The sequence below is a fragment of the Puma concolor genome, chromosome B4 (genome assembly GCF_028749965.1).
Source record: "Puma concolor isolate L17-30 chromosome B4, mPumCon1.1.hap2, whole genome shotgun sequence".
In the NCBI taxonomy this organism is placed as follows: Eukaryota; Metazoa; Chordata; class Mammalia; order Carnivora; family Felidae; genus Puma; species Puma concolor.
This window is the reverse complement of record NC_141673.1, coordinates 113,304,746-113,322,674: the sequence shown is the minus strand read 5'-3', so window position 1 is coordinate 113,322,674 and position 17,929 is coordinate 113,304,746. Positions and strand designations below refer to the sequence as shown.

The 17,929-nt window shown below is 34.8% G+C and overlaps 1 protein-coding gene across 3 annotated transcripts in view; it reads right to left on the bottom strand.

Annotated features, from left to right (window-relative positions):
- Positions 1 to 3,769: 3,769 nt before the first annotated feature.
- Positions 3,770 to 17,929, bottom strand: part of ITGB1 (integrin subunit beta 1) — a 47,472-nt gene continuing 33,312 nt past the window's right edge. For 2 of the 3 annotated variants that reach the window (XM_086714612.1, XM_086714613.1), the window contains exons 11-17: positions 17,695 to 17,894; positions 15,747 to 15,985; positions 15,302 to 15,524; positions 14,455 to 14,687; positions 12,136 to 12,302; positions 11,110 to 11,190; positions 3,770 to 4,980 (exon numbers count right to left, since the gene is read on the bottom strand). In XM_086714612.1, coding sequence (XP_086570738.1) covers positions 11,116 to 11,190; positions 12,136 to 12,302; positions 14,455 to 14,687; positions 15,302 to 15,524; positions 15,747 to 15,985; positions 17,695 to 17,894 — 1,137 coding nt within the window. In that variant the 3' untranslated portion in view covers positions 3,770 to 4,980; positions 11,110 to 11,115. The remainder of the gene's footprint in view (positions 4,981 to 11,109; positions 11,191 to 12,135; positions 12,303 to 14,454; positions 14,688 to 15,301; positions 15,525 to 15,746; positions 15,986 to 17,694; positions 17,895 to 17,929) is intronic. The other variant, XM_025930291.2, reaches the window with a different exon arrangement.

Here is a 17,929-nt window from a genome sequence, read left to right as displayed (position 1 = left end):
ATGAATACTGGCACACAAGTATCTGTTTCAGTGACTTGTCAGTTCTCTTGGGTATTAACCTGGAAATGCTGGGTCATATGGTAATTTTCTGTCGAGCTTTTTGAGAAACAACCAATATATTTTCCATAGCTGTTGCACCATTTTACATTCCCACCAGCAAGGTACAAGTTTTCTAAATTCTCATCAACACATTATTTCCCACTTCTTAAAATTATTGCCATCCTAGTACATGTGAAGTGGTATTTAATTGTGGGTTTAAATTGCATTTCTCTGATGGCTAATGATGTTGTGGATCTTTTCATGTGCTTATTGATCATTTATGTTTCTTCTTTGGAGAAATATTTATTCAAATCCTTTGTCCATTTTTAATTTTGTTGTCTTTTTATTGAGTTGTAGTTCTTTATTTATATTCACCCCTTACCAGATATGCAATTTTCAAATATTTTCTCCCATTCTGTAGGCTTTCTTGTTACTCTCTTGATAATGTCCTTTATGCACAAAAGTTTTCAATTCTGATGAAGTCCAACTCCTACATTTTTTTGTTGTTGTTGTTGTTGCTCATGCTTCCAAGTCTTGTCTAAGAATGCATGGCCAAAACCAAGGTCATAAGGAATTACCATGTAATTCACGTAAAAACTCTTCTAAAAGTTTTATGGTTTTAGCCCTTAGGTCACTGATCTATTGTGAGATAATTTTTGTACATGGTATGAGGTGTGGGGTCCAAGGTCATTCTTTTCCATGCAGAAATCCAGTTACCCAGCACCATCTGTTGAAGAGACTTTTCTTTCCTCCTTAACACCTTTGTTAAAAATCAACTGGCCATAGGTGTATGCATTAAATAACTCTTTTGGGTTATAAAGGGAATAGAAAAACAGAAAAGGTAGCGATAGCAGGTTTGTTACTGATGGAAATAATCTAGAAGAGAGGGGAAAACAGTGATGCAGTGATGCTTGTCTTAGTAGGCAAGAGATAACAGCATCTAAAATAAAGTGGAAGGACTGGCCTAGGGGGATAGAGTCCACCTACAAGAACTGGCAGGAAGGTTGAGAAGCTCACTGCAGATGATACTAGGTAGGTAGATACAGTTGTGGTAACTTATGGAAACAAATCCATCTATTCAACAAATACTTATTAGTCACCTATTACTGTGCCAGACATTGCTCTAGGGATACAATGATGAATCAAAACACACAGATTGCTGTATTCACAGACCTATCAAATCTAGGGATAAGACAGAAACATCAAGTACAAAGGACACATATTAACCTTGAGGACCTGAAACTGGAACTGGAATGTAGGTGTTGAGATCAAATTCATGTTTTAAATTGTTGCCCAGAGGCCACTTAGCTGTTGGAGGAGACCCAAATGCTGATATTATCCCGCAGGAATAATCTTGGTCAGTACGCAGTATTAATATAACATTGCTATCAATAAGTCAACAACATATCAAATACTAGACATGAAATTGAAGGTAACTCTGTCTTCTGTAAACTGTTACAATAAAGTAATGGATTAAATAATGGGATTTAAATATTCTGATAGTGTTTCCACTCACAAAGTGATCCATAATTAACTCTTGTTTAATATTAGTCTATTTTAGAATTAGTCCTAATAATAAACCCAAAGTAGAAAGTCCAATAAAATTGTATGAAATATCACTAGTAGCCTTTTATGAACTCTATCCCCTTGAAAAATTCATATAAGATCTTTAATATAGTTAAAATCTAGTGAACACTTAGAGAAATTATAGAAGGAAATGAATATAAGGATTGTCATTATCGGTGGAGTTAAGAGAGTAATACTTGCCTCATACTTCATCCAGCATTTTTGTACTCCAAACGTTCTAGTTGAGAAAACATGTCACCATCACAGTAGTAACGGCTTAATGGGCTATTTCATCTGAATCTAATTCAGCCTTAAAATCTGCTCGTACCTATCAGTCAGAAGCCACTTTTACCTATCCCTAAATTCTTAGAAGAATCCTAGAACATGATAGAGATTCTAAAGAGCCACTGAAGTCTCTTTATATGCTCAGTAGTATCCTGGAGATACTATTTCTGCACTCCTTTGAGCAGATCAGGTCAGAAATATCCAAGTCTTCAAGGGGACAGGCAATAAACCTGGCAATCAAGACAAATGGCCTCTATTCAAGGTTCTCTCTCAAACTCCAGCAAGCAACAGAAGGAAAAGAGGCCAATTCCTGGTTAAAATAGTTGACCATGGTAACTTTTTTAAGTAGTATGATGAACTGTTCTTGTGGCTTAAGGTCTTATCTGGGTATCTTATCAAATAAATTCATAAGGTTATATGTTGCAAAAGATGAGAAAACTTTGTAGAATGTCAGAATCACTGCAACAAATGTGACTATTGACATTTGACATCCACAAATAATTTGTGAATGATACGTAACATTTCGCAAATTTTCATAATAGTGTTTAAAATAAAGGAAACCTTATAACTGTTACTTTACTTTCAGGGCTCTTACTTTTTGGCAAGTGTTTCATTGGAGGTTTCACTGGAAAATAAACATTTTCATGACAAAGTTCTATGTGGCTTCAAAGCTAATTTCCCATCTCTTAGATTGTACTTTGAAATTGCCAATTTTAAGCCTGAATTATTCAACACTCTTACAGTCAGTATGAGAAATAAACAACTCCAGCTTCCAAATAAAAGGATTTCAATAGAAAATCTTTTTATAAATTGTAATGGAAACCTAAAAATTCACCATATTTCAGTCTCAAGGAACTGTCCGGAAAAAATACGTATATATAGAGGAATGAGTTTGTTCCTCATTATAAAAGCAAACTCCTGGAGTAGAAATATGTAATTCAATCGATTATGCCTACAGCATAAGGAAATGACCTGAGGAGTATGTGTGGTGGGAAAGAGAAAACGAACAAGACAGTTTCTCTCATGAAGCTTACAATCTAGTAAAAATGTATGATTCTAAACTGAAATAAGCACAGAAGGATAACTATTTTTAAAAAAGTTTAAAAGTTAAAAGTTTAAAAGTAAAAAAGTTTAAAAGTTTCAACACAATTCTCTCCCCCAAATCTTTCTGACATTTGTTGTATCTCTAAGAAGGAATATATGTCTTTTAATATGCTTTACACAAGTATTTTTTTAATGGGTATATACACTTCTCTGACAAATAAACCAAAGCCAAATGAAAAAAAGATTTCCGGGGCACCTGGGTGACTCAGTCGGTTAAGCGTCTTGACTTCAGCTCAGGTCACGATCTCGCGGTTCATGAGTTCGAGACCCACATCAGGCTCTGTGCTGACAACGCAAAGCCTGGAGCCTGCTTCACATTCTGTGTCTCCCTCTTTCTCTGCCCTCCCCTACTTGTGCTCTCTCTCTCTCAAAAATAAACATTAAAAAAATTTACAAAAAAAAAAAAAAGAAAACAATCCTGTCAAATCTTAAATAAAATGACATAATTTCAAGCTTCTAGTCACCAGTTCAAAAACATTCAGTTATTCTGCTTGATGTAGGGATGAAAGCTATCTGCCACTGTAGGGACAGAGTGGCATGGAGGAGGGAGGGATGAGGATCTATACAATATTATCTAAAGAGCCCAAAGATAGTCTGACAAATCTATTTAACCATACCACTTTCCTTATGCCCATGGCACATCTGTTTTTTTAAGAAATAGATTTTAGTTTCTTAAGTGAAATATCCATTAACCAGAAATATTGTCAGCCTAAGCTATAAAAATTTCACGCACAGAAATTGATAAAATATATCAATACAGAGCAAAAACATCCAATTTAAATATTTTAGGCATTTTTATTTAATAAATAACTTCAGTAAACAGCATGTAAAAAGTGAACTGTTAAAATTAAAAGGCACTTAACACAAGAACGTGAATCGCATGAAACAACATGGGCAAATGGTGAGAAGGAACTATACAGTGGTCTGTTACAGCGCTGAAAGTAAGACGTGCGTAAGTGATAGCTGTTGCGAAAGTCACAGGACAACTTCACATGTTCATTAAAAAGGCAAATTTACAGCTGGAACATCAAAAAAAAAGTATTCGTTAAAAAAAAAAAAAAAAGGCTTACCCCAAATTGCAAACAAATACATTAAATGATTAGAAGAGGTGATAAAAAAGCACCAGGCTTTAAACAAAATAAAATGAATAAATTCACCCAAAGGTCCTCAATTCGGCAATTATGTAAAGTAAGGCCTTTATGTAAATAATGCTAAATTAAGGACTTTTCTGCAGAAAATTTCCCGATACTTTTATCCAAGGCTTGATTTTCTAAAGAGAAGGCGTAAGAGTTACCAAGATTAAGTAACTCTTAAAATGGCACACAGGTTTTAAAGCTATGTTTTCCCTTCCTAATTGTGACTTTTTCCAATGGCCTCTGTAGATCAAATATTCCAAAAGTATTTTACATCAGGAATTCCCAACATACTCACGTGTCATCAGTCTCATGTAATAGGCAAATAGCAAAATAACAAATTTAAAACAATTCTAGTTAAGTAGGATATTTACTTTGGATTCTGTATAACTAAAACCTGACATGTCTGTAAAGCTAAAAATCAATTTTAATGCTTGATTAATAGAAACTCTCATCATACTCATTACTTTACTCTCTTTCAATCGCTCTAGAAATATCATTTCATCCAGTAAGAGCCTGATTTCAATAGTCCAGGAGGAAAAGGTCGAAAAGGCACAATGTGACCTTAGCTGACAAGGATAGCCATCCTGTCTCAAGTTTTTTGTCAGTCCCTGGCATTATTACATTATTTTCAAAATAATAAAAAAAAATTTAAATTATACATATTGTACATTTTCAAAACCTGCACATGAGAAAAACCATGGTGATACTGCCCTAGCTCTACCTTACTGTGACTATGAAAACTACGACTTTGCATTCAGTGCTGTGAAATTTGCATGGGTAGTGCTCATTTTCCCTCATATTTCGGATTGACAACAGTTGTCACGGCACTCTTATAAATAGGATTTTCACCCTAAAAAAAAAAAAAAAAGAAAGAAAAATTATCACTCTACTAAAATCATGCAATATTATTTTATAAGACAATGTTGAAAGTTATGGTCATTTTCAGAAGTCGTTCATATCACACTCCACTTTTTAAAAGGACAATAAAAAGTTACACAAAAATGAAACATGAAATCTTTGCTCTCTACAAATCGAAAGGTGACCCTGTAAATTTGGCATTATTTCATTTCTGAGTCCTTCCTACACAGGGACTGATTTCAGAATGTCCTCCACAGCAGAGAATGTGCTGTTATGGCTTCTCTCCTTAAACTAGTTTTGAATGCCCTTAAAGAAGTAGTAACTCTTTTGTCATTAACTGTCTGATTCTTAACCCTTTATTGTGGTGAAGAAGGTTCTTGATAATTACTAGGAATCCCTGGCTGTCAACTCTGTGAGGGAAGTGTTCTCCAGAGGCTCTTCCACCACAGAAGTTATTGACATGGAGAGTTGTGGGATAAGGTTGTCGTACTGTCACTGAGGGTACTGTGCCTCCACAAGGCACTGCGTTGCCAAATTTACTTAGAATGTTAACAAAGATAATTACCATTCTCCATTATTTTTTAGTATCATATTGATGAAGTGTTTCATTTTTATTGCAATACTAAATTTTAGTAAAGAGTACTGAAATCAAGCCCAGCAAATGACTCCAAGCCACAAACCCAAGAATTCTTTCAAGATCCAAAAATAGCCTGAGATTGATGTTTTAAGCAGGAAAATAACATACAATTGCACACTACCAATTTCTTAAAAAAAAAAAAATCTTATGCTAAGTGATACATTTAAATATCTACTATAACATTTTATTTCTCCTATCCTTATGAACTGAAAGTAGGCTTGAAAGCCAAGTAAGAAATACAGCCAAATAATCTATATCAGAGGAAATTTACAGTGAGCACAAATCAGTAAATGTTAAATTAAAACTTAAAATACTACATTTTTAGACAAAAATTAAGATTTTGGAATGCTGTTTGGTTTTATATTGTACTATAGAGAAATTTGTGGTGATTTTAAAAAATATTTATAGGAAGCATGTAAATAGTAATTTTTACTTTTAAATTTTATTTACACTTACTTCACTGCAGGTTATATTTGGATATGGCTTGTATTGCCACAACTTCTGCCCTCTAGGAGGGTACAGTTTGGTGGATGATAGACATGCAAATAAGTTAAGGCACTCTGATAGAGCACAAAATAGAATTATGTACACAGTATGGGAACAGTATAAAAAAAGGAATGCACTTTGAGAAGATCAGGGGTATTTTCACAGAGAAATTGACTATAGATAAAATATTAAAAGATGAGTAGAAACACATGCAAAGTCAAAGGTCATGTGCAAAGTTAAGCTCTAGGGAAAAGAATGGCATATTTATGTAGAAATATATATAGAGGCACCTGGGTGGCTCAGTCAGTTAAGTGTCTGACTTCAGGTCATGATCTCACTCATCGTGGGTTCAAGCCCTGTGTCGGACTCTGTGCTGACAGCTCAGAGCCTGGAGCCTGCTTTGGATTCTGTGTCTCCCTCTCCCTCAGCCTCCACCACCACCCACCCTCCACTCACGCTCTCTTTCTCTCTCAAAAATAAACATTTATACACACACACACACACACACACACACACACACACACACACACACAGAGTTTTGAAGTTTTTAAGGGTGCATGTGTGAGTGTATGTTTTGAGGTGTGAGCAAGGGAGGGGGACATAAGACAGAAGAAAGAGCCAAATCATAAAAGGTCCTGTATGCCATGCTAAAAAGACTGAATTTTATGCTGTAGATGGGAAATCACTGAGAAAAAGCTGAGCATGAAAAGGGCGGAGTGGTCCTGAAACACACCAAGTAAACTATTACGATTTCAGCTCAGCAGTTAGTCTGAATTCCAATTAAGACATGACAATATGTCCTACCCCTACCTCAACCCCATCCCATAGTATACAACTCTGTCATTTTAGAACCAGTCATTTCAGAACCATGGAGGAACTCAGGATCCCTCAGAGACATACATATAGGAGAAAAACAAAACAAAACAAAAAAAAACCATATCAATTTCTGATCTCTAGTCCAACTGAAGCAAATATATAGACATTACAGGAGACATTTCATAAGAAACAGGAAACTGCATCCTAGCAACTACATTCTTAACAAGTTATACAGCACAAATAAGTTACACTCTTTATTTCCATCTTCCTCGTCAGCATAAGAGGCTAGAACTTGCATTCTTTCAAATATACTGAGAAAACAAATTACCATTTAAGTTTAAAACAATACATTAGATATATATTTAATACTTAAGAATTATAAGGGAAGTAAACACATACACACAACACCCCTACCCCCAGAAAACAAAACAAAACAAAACAAAAAACAAAAGAAGAAAAAAATACCCAAATTATTGATGATTCCAAAGTATGTAAGGCAGAAACTTACCTTGGGAGAAGTTTGCCATTTCATATACACAAACATTTATATTCATTATTACATCCAAGCAAAATTTTAACATGCAAGGTTAGAGGTAAAGTTAAACTATCTGTGCCAGGCATCATTTTAAATGGACGTAAACTAAAATAAATCAGATTAGTTTCCATTGTACAGAGTGCAACCCCACCCCTATCTCTAGGAAAAAAATCAAAGCATATTTAAATCAAGAGAACAGGGTTATATTCAGAAATGAAGTCCTCTGTATTCAGTAAAACATCATCTTTGTGCTTACTCTGGAATCACGGACAATGGTGGCTACAGAATCATCTCTATAACATTTTAGATATACAACACACAACTGTTAGATTAGAAATCCACATTTAAGTGTGCATAACAGCAGGGAAATTAGACAATTTTTTAATCTACCTTAAAATTATAAAGTTGATAATTTGATTTTTTAAATGTACCTACATGATAGTCTTATGCAGTAAAATAATTACAGTGCCTGCTCATTACCCAAAATATGTTAATGACATAACTTACTGACTGGCAAACCCTGGTCTCATGTCAGAAAAGTGTTTTATGAGCCGTAATTTGTTTTTTCATTTCTTGATGCTCATTCATTAATGTCTATTATTTATTTCTACTTTAATTTTTGTAAGAAAACATCTCAGACTAACCCGTAGCTATTAATTTGCCTGGATTTCACTAATGAATAATAAAATTTTAACCAAACTCATGCTTCTCGAGTTATCCAAAAGGCTTTTATTTTGGCTGAGGAAGTAACATTTCAACTAGAAATTAATTTAATGATATAAACATTAAGTTTCACTGTTAATTATTGATCATTTCCTTCAAAGTACAATTAAATGTATAGTAAAGGTGTAAATTTCACCTTTCAATAGAATACATAGAAATTCATCTCATTTGAGAAGTAACTGTATGGAACTGCCAATGTTTGTTTCTGATAAAGAAAGAAAGAAAGAAAGAAAGAAAGAAAGAAAGAAAGAAAGAAAGAAAGAAAGAAAGGAGGAGGAGGAGGAGGAGGAGGGAAGGAGGGAAGGAAGGTAGGTAGGAAGGCAGGAAGGCACGAAGGCACGAAGGAAGGCAGGCCCTAGCAAGTCAGTTTCTTTCTAAAAATACTGTGGTAATGTCCATCAACAGAAGAATGGATAAAGAAGATGTGGTATATATATACAATGGAGTATTACTTGGCAATCAAAAAGAATAAAATGTGGCTGTGTGCAACTACGTGGATGGAACTAGAAGGTATTATGCTAAGTGAAATTAGTCAGAGAAAGACAAATATCATATGACTTCACTCATATGTGGAATTTAAGATACAAAACAGATGAACATAAGGGAAGGGAGGCAAAAATAATATAAAAACAAGGAGGGGGACAAAACATAAGAGACTCTTAAATACAGAGAACAAATTGAGGGTTGCTGGAGGGGCTGTGGGTGGGAGGATATGCTAAATGGGTAAGGGGCAGTAAGGAAGATGCTTGATGGTATGAGCACTCGGTGTTATAGGGGATGAATCACTGGAATCTACTCCTGAAGTTATTATTGTACTATACGCTAATTAACTTGGATGTAAATTAAAAAATTAAATAAATAAATAAACTACTCTGGTAAGGATTAGGTGAGGTGAGAAAATGAAAGATGCATCAAGTCTCAGACGAATTCAAAACCATAACAGCCTGCCCATATATGAGTGTAACTGTAATCTTCTGCCATCAAATTTAATTTTGCCATTGCCAAAGTCTTAACCTGCTCAGAAATAAAAGGAAAATCTGACAAGTAATGGTTTCTATTATTGGGCCTTCCTACCTCTTAAAAATATTAAACATTCCTATATTTTAAGTACACTCCCACTAAATGAGAAAAACAGTAGTGTTGGTTTCTAGGTCATGAAGTGGTAACTCTGTTACAATGTTTGTCCAATGCGGTAATACTACTCTAAGTTACTACAAATGTCAAAAAGGCTTAATTCTCTATAGAGAATGAGCTACCTCTTCTTAACCACTAACAGTCCCCTGAAGACATGTGATTGCTTCCAGCATACTGCAGTGGGTAAGAAAACAGACTCTGGAGTCGAAACTGCCTGAGTCTACATCTGAGCTCTTCCACTCCCTAGTCAAGTTACCTACTCCTTCTGTGCCTCAGTTTTCTAATATGTGAAATAAAAATAAAAGTTGTGGGGAAAGGAAAGAGGAATTCTAGATCACCAGCCAGGAAAATGTGTTCTTATCTTAACCTTTTCAATCAGCTTTAGGGACTTACATGATTATATTAAAATATGCTAAAAGCATTTCATGAAAATTCAGATATAAGGTAGAATCCCGTCCACTAGTAAAAGACAATAAATTTGTCATTCAGGTAAAATAAACATTCAACAAATAGCTTATCCTAGCTTAGTGAAGAGTGATCGGCAGGCCTCAATACAGCTCTGAAATTTTCAACGAAGTTTTTATTGAAAACTGTAAATAGGACTTTCTCTTTAAAGTCTGTTATCTTTTTTTAAAAGTTCAATGTTAGATTTGAATATCAGAATCATTCAATAACCAGAAAAAAAAATAAATGTAAAAGATATTCTAGGTTTTTTTATTTTTTAAATTTATTTGAGAGAGAGAGAGAGAGAGAGAGAGAGAGTGAAAGAGAGCACAAGTGGGGGAGGGACTCTGCACTGTTAATGGGGAAGCCTACTGTGGGGCTCAAACACACTAACCATGAGATCATGACCCGAGCTGAAATCAAGAATCGGACGCTTAACTAAATGAGCTACCCAGGCACCTAAGTCTTCTGTTTTTAATGGAATTTCAACTTAAATCAAGAACTAAAGAATCTCAAAATAGTTCTAGAAGCAGTAACAATGATACTGGAGTTGTATAATATATAAATGTTTCACCAGGTTACATTTATTTTTCTATTTTGCAATTTAGATTTCACTTTTCCCTATTTCACCCTAAAATCTGCATACAGTAATTTGTATATAAAGATAATACCATTTAAAACACAGGACTGTAGTGAAAATTAAAACTGACAGGCTGATATCATATACTGTAGTTCATCAGCCAAAACACCCAGACCCACACCACAGATATTATTAATAACACCCTATTAAAGATATGAAAAACTAGGGACGCCTGGCTGGCTCAGTCAGTTAAGTTTCCGACTTCGGCTCAGGTCATGATCTTGTGGTTTGTGAGTTTGACCTCCACGTCAGGCTCTGTGCTGACAGCTCAGAGCCTGGAGTCTGCTTGAAAATTCTGTGTCTCCCCCTCTCTCTCTGTCCCTCCCCTGCTTGAGCTCTCTCTCTGTCTCTCAAAAATGAGTAAATGTTAAAAAAAATAATTAAAAATATGAACAACTAAAAGGTCTAAACAGGGAAGTGAGTCAGTGCTGTTGAAGAGCTGGGATCTGACCCTAGGTCTGTCTGACCACAAAGCACATCCTCTTTTTTACTACAAACCAGCTGCTGCTTCTTTACCATAAAGCCTGTTTTAAAGCCCTTCTAAACACTTTAAATTAACACACGCATACACACACAAAAGCCATGGTATGGCCATATAAATAAAGCCAGACTTAAAAAAAACAGCAGTTGTGATAAAGGACACACAGTGCAGGTAAAAGGGATAAAAGTTCACATGCAAACACAGAAAATGAAAGAAAATACGAATGGCAACTTAGAGACCAGCTTTACGTCCATAGTTTGGATTCTTGAAATTATTAATAGGACTCTTGTAAATCGGATTTTCTTGCTAAAGTAAAAGAAATAGTTTCTAATGATTTCTTCAGGAAAAAACTGACATGTATAGTGTTTAAACACTGTAAGAGAATTTTTACTATTTTTGCACTTCTGAATATCATGTTTTTTAAAAAAAACCCAAGCCAACTGTAGTAAAATGCAAACGACTAAATTCATTTACAACTTAAAAATAGCGAAGACTGCCTTGTTGCATCAAAAGATAATACATGAAGGCCAACATTTGGCTAGTCTACCCTTGGACTTTGTATTTCAAAGCACATTAAATGCTATTACATTTCACTTTCAGCTTTTAAAAATTTTTACAAAGCAAATTTTATTGAGTTATAATTTGCAGAGAATTAAAAATACCCTTTTTAAGTAGAGAGTTGTATAAACATGCCCACAATCAAGATCACCCCAAGAAGATCCCTCAATGCTCCCCTCCCCCCACTCCAGCCTCTGGAAACCACAATTTTGCCCCTATAGTTTTGCCTTTTCCAGAATGTCATATAAATGGTGTCATACAATATGTAGCCTTTTGAGTATGGCTCCTTTTGACTTAAGGTTCTTTGTTGAATAAAACAAAAAAAAAACAAAAAAACAAAAAAAGAGAGAGAGAGAGATGTTTTCCACTGAGTATCTTGCTATACGGACAATATTTAGAATTGTATTTTACATTAGAAGAAAAGGCAGAAGAGCAGATTCAAGATCAAAATTAAGGAAATAAAAACACCGACCACAGTATCCAATGGATACTTTCTTATAATGTTTTATTTTAATGGGACATATTTAAGATGTCTTCTGTTTTTTGCTAAATGCCTGTTCTCTGGATAGTGAACTTTTGGGGAAATAAAATATTTAAAGAGGACTTTAATAACTTTAGAGTTAACAGATGAGTCTTAGAAGTGTTACATTTACTCTGTGAACCATCTTGCTTTTTACATGTTTTTCAACTTACCGTGTCCCATTTGGCATTCATCTTTTCCTTTTCAAATTTGGCAAATTCCCTTCTGTCATGAATTATCATTAAAAGCTTCCAAATAAGCAGTAATGCAAGGCCAATAAGAACAATTCCAGCAACCACACCAGCTACAATTGGAATGATGTCTGGACCAGTGGGGCACTCTGTAAAGTTAAAGTTGAAAGGAAAGAATGAGCACACAGGGATTGATATAAGCAAAGTAGGGCCCAAACTACAAAGTCCTGGTTAGTCTCTTAGCAAAACATATAGGAATAAAAACCCAAGATAAGTAAATGCATACTATCCAAAAGTATAAAAAAGAGACTAGAACTAACAAGATAGGATATATAACCAATAAACAAAAATCATATGTATTTCTATATATTATACAGAAGTTTATTTCTACATATTGGAAACTGAAATTTAGAAAATAGTACCTTCTACAATAGCATCAAAAATCATTAAATACTTATGCATAAATCTAACAAAATATGTGCAAGATTCACATGCTAAAAATTACTAAACACTGATGAAAGAAACCAATGAAAACCTGAAAAAATGGAGAGGTATTCCATGTTCATGGGTTGGAAGGCTCAATATTATTAAGATGTCAATTTTCCTCCAATTTGATCTATTTAAACTCAATGCATTACCAATCAAAATGCTGGCAAGATTTTTGTAGATATCAGCAAGTTAATTCAAAATGTATAAGGAAGGCAGAGAACTAGGCAAGTGTTTAAAAAACACTTTGGAAAAGATCAAGGTTGGACATTTTACATTATCAGATTTCAAGACTAGCTGTAAAGTGACAGTAACTGAGACAGTGTGGTATACTGGCTATAAAGGACAGATGCACAGAGTAATGGAACAGAATAAAAAGAAATAATTTTAGAAAGTATTGGAATTAGAAATAACATAAGATCACCTGATTTTCAGCAAAGGTAGAGAAAGGTCAGTCTTTTCCACAAATGGTGCTAGAACTCCAGGACATCCATATGCAAAAAACTGAACCTTATTCCACATTCTAAGAATAACTCAAAATGGGCTATGAACCTAAGTGGAAAACCAGAAACTAAAAAACCTCTGGAATACAGGAGAAAGAGCTTTATGAAGCTGAGTTAGGCAAGAAATTCTAGATATAATAAAAGTAAAAGCAATATCCATAAAAGAAAAACCTGGTAAATTCTAGTTCATCAAAATTAAAGCTTCGATACTCTTTAAGAAAACACTGTTAAGGAGCGCCTGGGTGGCTCAGTCACAGTTATGCGTCCAACTCTTGATTTCAGCTCAGGTCATGCTCTCACGAATTTGAGCCCTGCATTGGGCTGTGTGCTCTCTCTCTCTTGCTCTCTCTCTCTCCCTCTCTGCCCCTTTCCCATTTGCATTCTCTCTTGCAAAATACCTAAATACACTTAAAAGATGTATACTTTAAAAAACACTTAAAAAAGTGAAAAGATGTTGGTTAAGCATCCAACTCAGCTCAGGTCATGATCTTGCGGGTTCATGAGTTCAAGCCCCACGTAGGGCTCTATGCTGACAGCTCAGAGCCTAGAGCCTGCTTCAGATTCTATGTCTCCCTCTCTCTCTGCCCCTCCCACGCCCATGCTCTGTCTCAAAACTAAACACTAAAAATAATAATAATTTTAAAAAAGGGGAAAAGACAAGGAAGCATAAACCAGGAAACAATATTTGCCAAACATGTTATCTGAAACAATAGAGACTTCAAAATAGCATTTTGGCTATTTCTTTAAAGTTAAATACATGCTTAACCAGATGCCCCCTAAATCCATTCCTACTATATATCCAAAAGAAATGAAAACTTACATTCCCACAAAAATCTGTACACAAATGTAGAAAATTTCAAAGAATATATAAAAAGGCGCCTAGAAAAACCAAATTAAAAAATGTTTCACCTTCTGAGAAGCTGAGCAAATTCATGCCTTATAATATCCTTTAACAAGTTATTTTTCCCAATGTCCAAGCCTAAATCAAGCTCAAACTTAAATATTATCAATAATGATATAACTCTTAGTATCTGTTTAAATAATTGTCAGGCAGAATGCCAAATGTTTTGTGTGTATTCACACATTTAATTTTCAAACTCTCCACTCATAAAACTCAAAACTTGTTTTCTCTTTTCCTTATTTCTTATACAGTCAACTAAATACTATTTTAAGCTTTGAGACTAAAAATGCCCTAACTTGAATGCTGGAGGCTGTTTCTGGGTTGTCTGGGAAACTGCCAAGAGGCCTAAGTAGTAGTAAAAACAAGACATAAAAGAAAATGTAAAGACTTTTGAAATGATCAGATTTTTACCTGGAGTCTCTACAACATGAACAATGGCCTCATTGTTCCCATTCACTGAATACGTGAAATAAAACCAGCAATCATCAACATCTTTCTCCTTACAATGGGACAGGGGATCGACCTGGCCTGGCTGTGGTAATTTGTCTCGATTTTCAACCTTGGTAATGTTGAAATGTGAACATTCCTGTGCGCATGTGTCTTTCTTTTCTCCTTTATTGAAGGCTCTGCACTGAACACATTCTCTGTTAAAACACAAATTATATTAAAAATTTATTTAAAAATTAAATATTTGCTTAAAGATTATTTTGTGTGAATAAATGGAGAGGCATGACACTTCTAGATGGGAAAACTAAATGTAAAGATGCAGTTTCCCAAGTGAAATTATAGATTTAGTACAGTTCAAACTAAAATCCAAAAAGAAAAAGAAAACAGAGTAGTAAAATAAAACTAGCCCTATCAAACATTATAAATATAAAACACAAAATCAAAAGAATTTAAACAACGTGTTGTTGGTACAATAGTTCTTCAGAAGGCAAAAACCTTCAATTTTGCTTAGTTTAGTGAAAAGATAATAATTAAACAGCTAGAACACTAATTTAACAAAGGTTACTATGTGGATTCAATTATACAGAAAATTCAGACCAAAATAATGGTACCAACTATTTTCATATGACACACGTTATGTATCATATGACAAACACTCCCTAATGAGAAAGAATTTCTAAGATTTAGAGTGGGCTACAGTGTCAGATATTTACACTGTAACTTATTATCAGTACTGTTCTGGCTGTAGAGAGAAAACCTAGTTAGGCCAACAGACAGTATCAACTACTTCAAGCAACTAGGAAATACTTACTTATGCTCAGCACAGACACCAAGGCAGGTCTGACACATCTCACAAGTTGGCCCTTGAAACTTCGGATCTGTACACTTACAGGCGCCACACTCACAGATGCCCCTGCCATTGCAGATCTGTCCATTTGTGGCCATGCATGAAGTGGTATCCAAAGAACAGTCACAGGCGCTGCCGGTGTAGTTGGGATTGCATTCACATACACGACACTTGCAAACGCCATTTCCTGTGATTAAAAATATCGTTTGTCATAACAATGGTCAAAATATAAAATTGCAGCACTGACTTAATAATAAAAATCAGCAGTAATGTGGAAGAAAATGTAGCTAAGGATGGACAGACCCCTCAATGCTGTCCTTTTCTACTTATTCATCAAGCAAACTCTTAGACGTTTCTTACTGCATTAGATAGGATCACATTTTATGACCATTCTTAGACCCTTTCTCACCTCCACAAATTAAGCCATTGGATCTATCACAGTTGAAATTATCACATTCGCAGAATTTGCCAGAATAAATTTCATTTGTATTATCCCTCTTCCTACAAACACACTGTCCACAGACACACTCTCCATTGTTACTACAGATTTCTGAACTGTTTTCTTTCCTGCAGTAAGCATCCATATCTTCACTGTTAACTTCATCTGTGCTACATTCACAATGTCTACCAACACGTCCCTCGTTGCACCTAAAGAAAGAATCCAAAATTTCAGTCACATAAAATAACAAGTCATACTGTGAGAAAGAATGGGAGAGGAAATAAGACTATGAACAGTATCTTCAAACTACAATTCTATTACATGGGAGTGTTCATGCCACACGTCACAGACGTGTACAAAAGTGTACCTATATGCGCATACACACATGGGCGCACCAGTCAAGTTCATATGGAATATATGCAAAGGCATGGGATAAAACCTGTCTTCAGAAAAATAACCATTTTGATCAAGATGAAAATATAATCTAGCATTGAAAAGGTAAACAAAACATTTGGAAACACAGGATCAACTTACTTTAAAAGAGTGTAACAGTGGTATTCAAATGATATGCTATTACATTTGGTAGTATAGGTGAAGTAACTCTAAATTTAAAGCAATGGTCCAATTGTTAATCTAAAAAAGTACAATAAGGGGTGCCAGGCTGGCTCAGTCCAAAGAACATGCCAATTCTGGATCTCGGGGTCAAGTTCAAGTCCCATGTTGGGTGTAGAGATTACTTAAATAAATATTTTTTAAAAAGTACCAGAAACACACCCCAAAAAGATCATGGAAGGTGAAGAAAAACATATTGAACATACCATTTAAAAATATCATTTAAAAATAAAACAAATTTACATGACTCAATCAGGATATGTGCAACATAAAAAATTAAAATATAACATTTTAATTATTACTTAGACAACTAATAACTGATGGTGAAATACAGTATTTTTCACAATTGAAAACTCTTCAAAGTCAAGTCATTTGGGGCTGACATTTAGATCAAAATACTCTCTCTTTCCTCCTATCCTTTAAGGAGAAAGCTGTATTCAGAGAATACTCAATTTTAATTTTTAGATAAGAGGTAAATATCATAGTCTAAAAAAAATTAAAATAATTTGATTAAAGTTTTGTTAGTAATAGATCTATGTTCAGAAAATAGTGTTCTTTGCAAATACATTTTTAAAAAAATTATTCCAACAATGCAGAGGTCCATGCACAAGGTGAACACCCTTTAGTGCTTCCTAGTTCCATTTCCTAGATAAAACCACCATTGTTAAGTTTGATATATTTTCCTAAAACATTTTTCTTTTTTTTTTTTTTTTAATTTTTTTTTTTTCAACGTTTATTTTTATTTTTGGGACAGAGAGAGACAGAGCATGAACGGGGGAGGGGCAGAGAGAGAGGGAGACACAGAATCGGAAACAGGCTCCAGGCTCTGAGCCATCAGCCCAGAGCCTGACGCGGGGCTCGAACTCACGGACCGCGAGATCGTGACCTGGCTGAAGTCGGACGCTTAACCGACTGCGCCACCCAGGCGCCCCCTAAAACATTTTTCTGTAAACATATTTTATCTGAGCTTATTTAGCTCTAGAAAATACAGGCTGCTATGCTATTATATGAGGGAAAAACCCAAAGGCTACCTTAACAATTTGTTAAATATATGTCTTAGATGGCTATAAAACCTTTTATTTCAAAGAGCAGTCTTCTTAAGGAAAAAAGGGGGGGGGGCAGCGAAGAACTTTCTAGAAATATCACACAGGATTGTCAAACTGGTAACGTGATGAGCAACAGTGATTGGAACAAAGAATTTATTTCCTCCAAATAGAGATTTTTCTCCTGGAGGTCTCAAAGCAGCCTGTCTATAACTTTCTAAACCTAGATCTTTCTCTGTCACTCTCCAACAACCTCAGCTCACCTGCAAGCTCCACACTCGAACGTTCCATTTCCTTCATGACACTTTGGACTGCTAGGGATGCCTTCATTTTGGCACTCACATTCACAGATGAACTGAAGAATAATTTCTACTTCTTCAGTAAAGCCCAGAGGCTTAATTTTAATGATTTCAGAATTCTTATTTGGACATTTATTTGAAGTTATGCTAATTTCAAATTGAACCTTGAAGGAAAAAAAAACAATTAAATTAACAACTA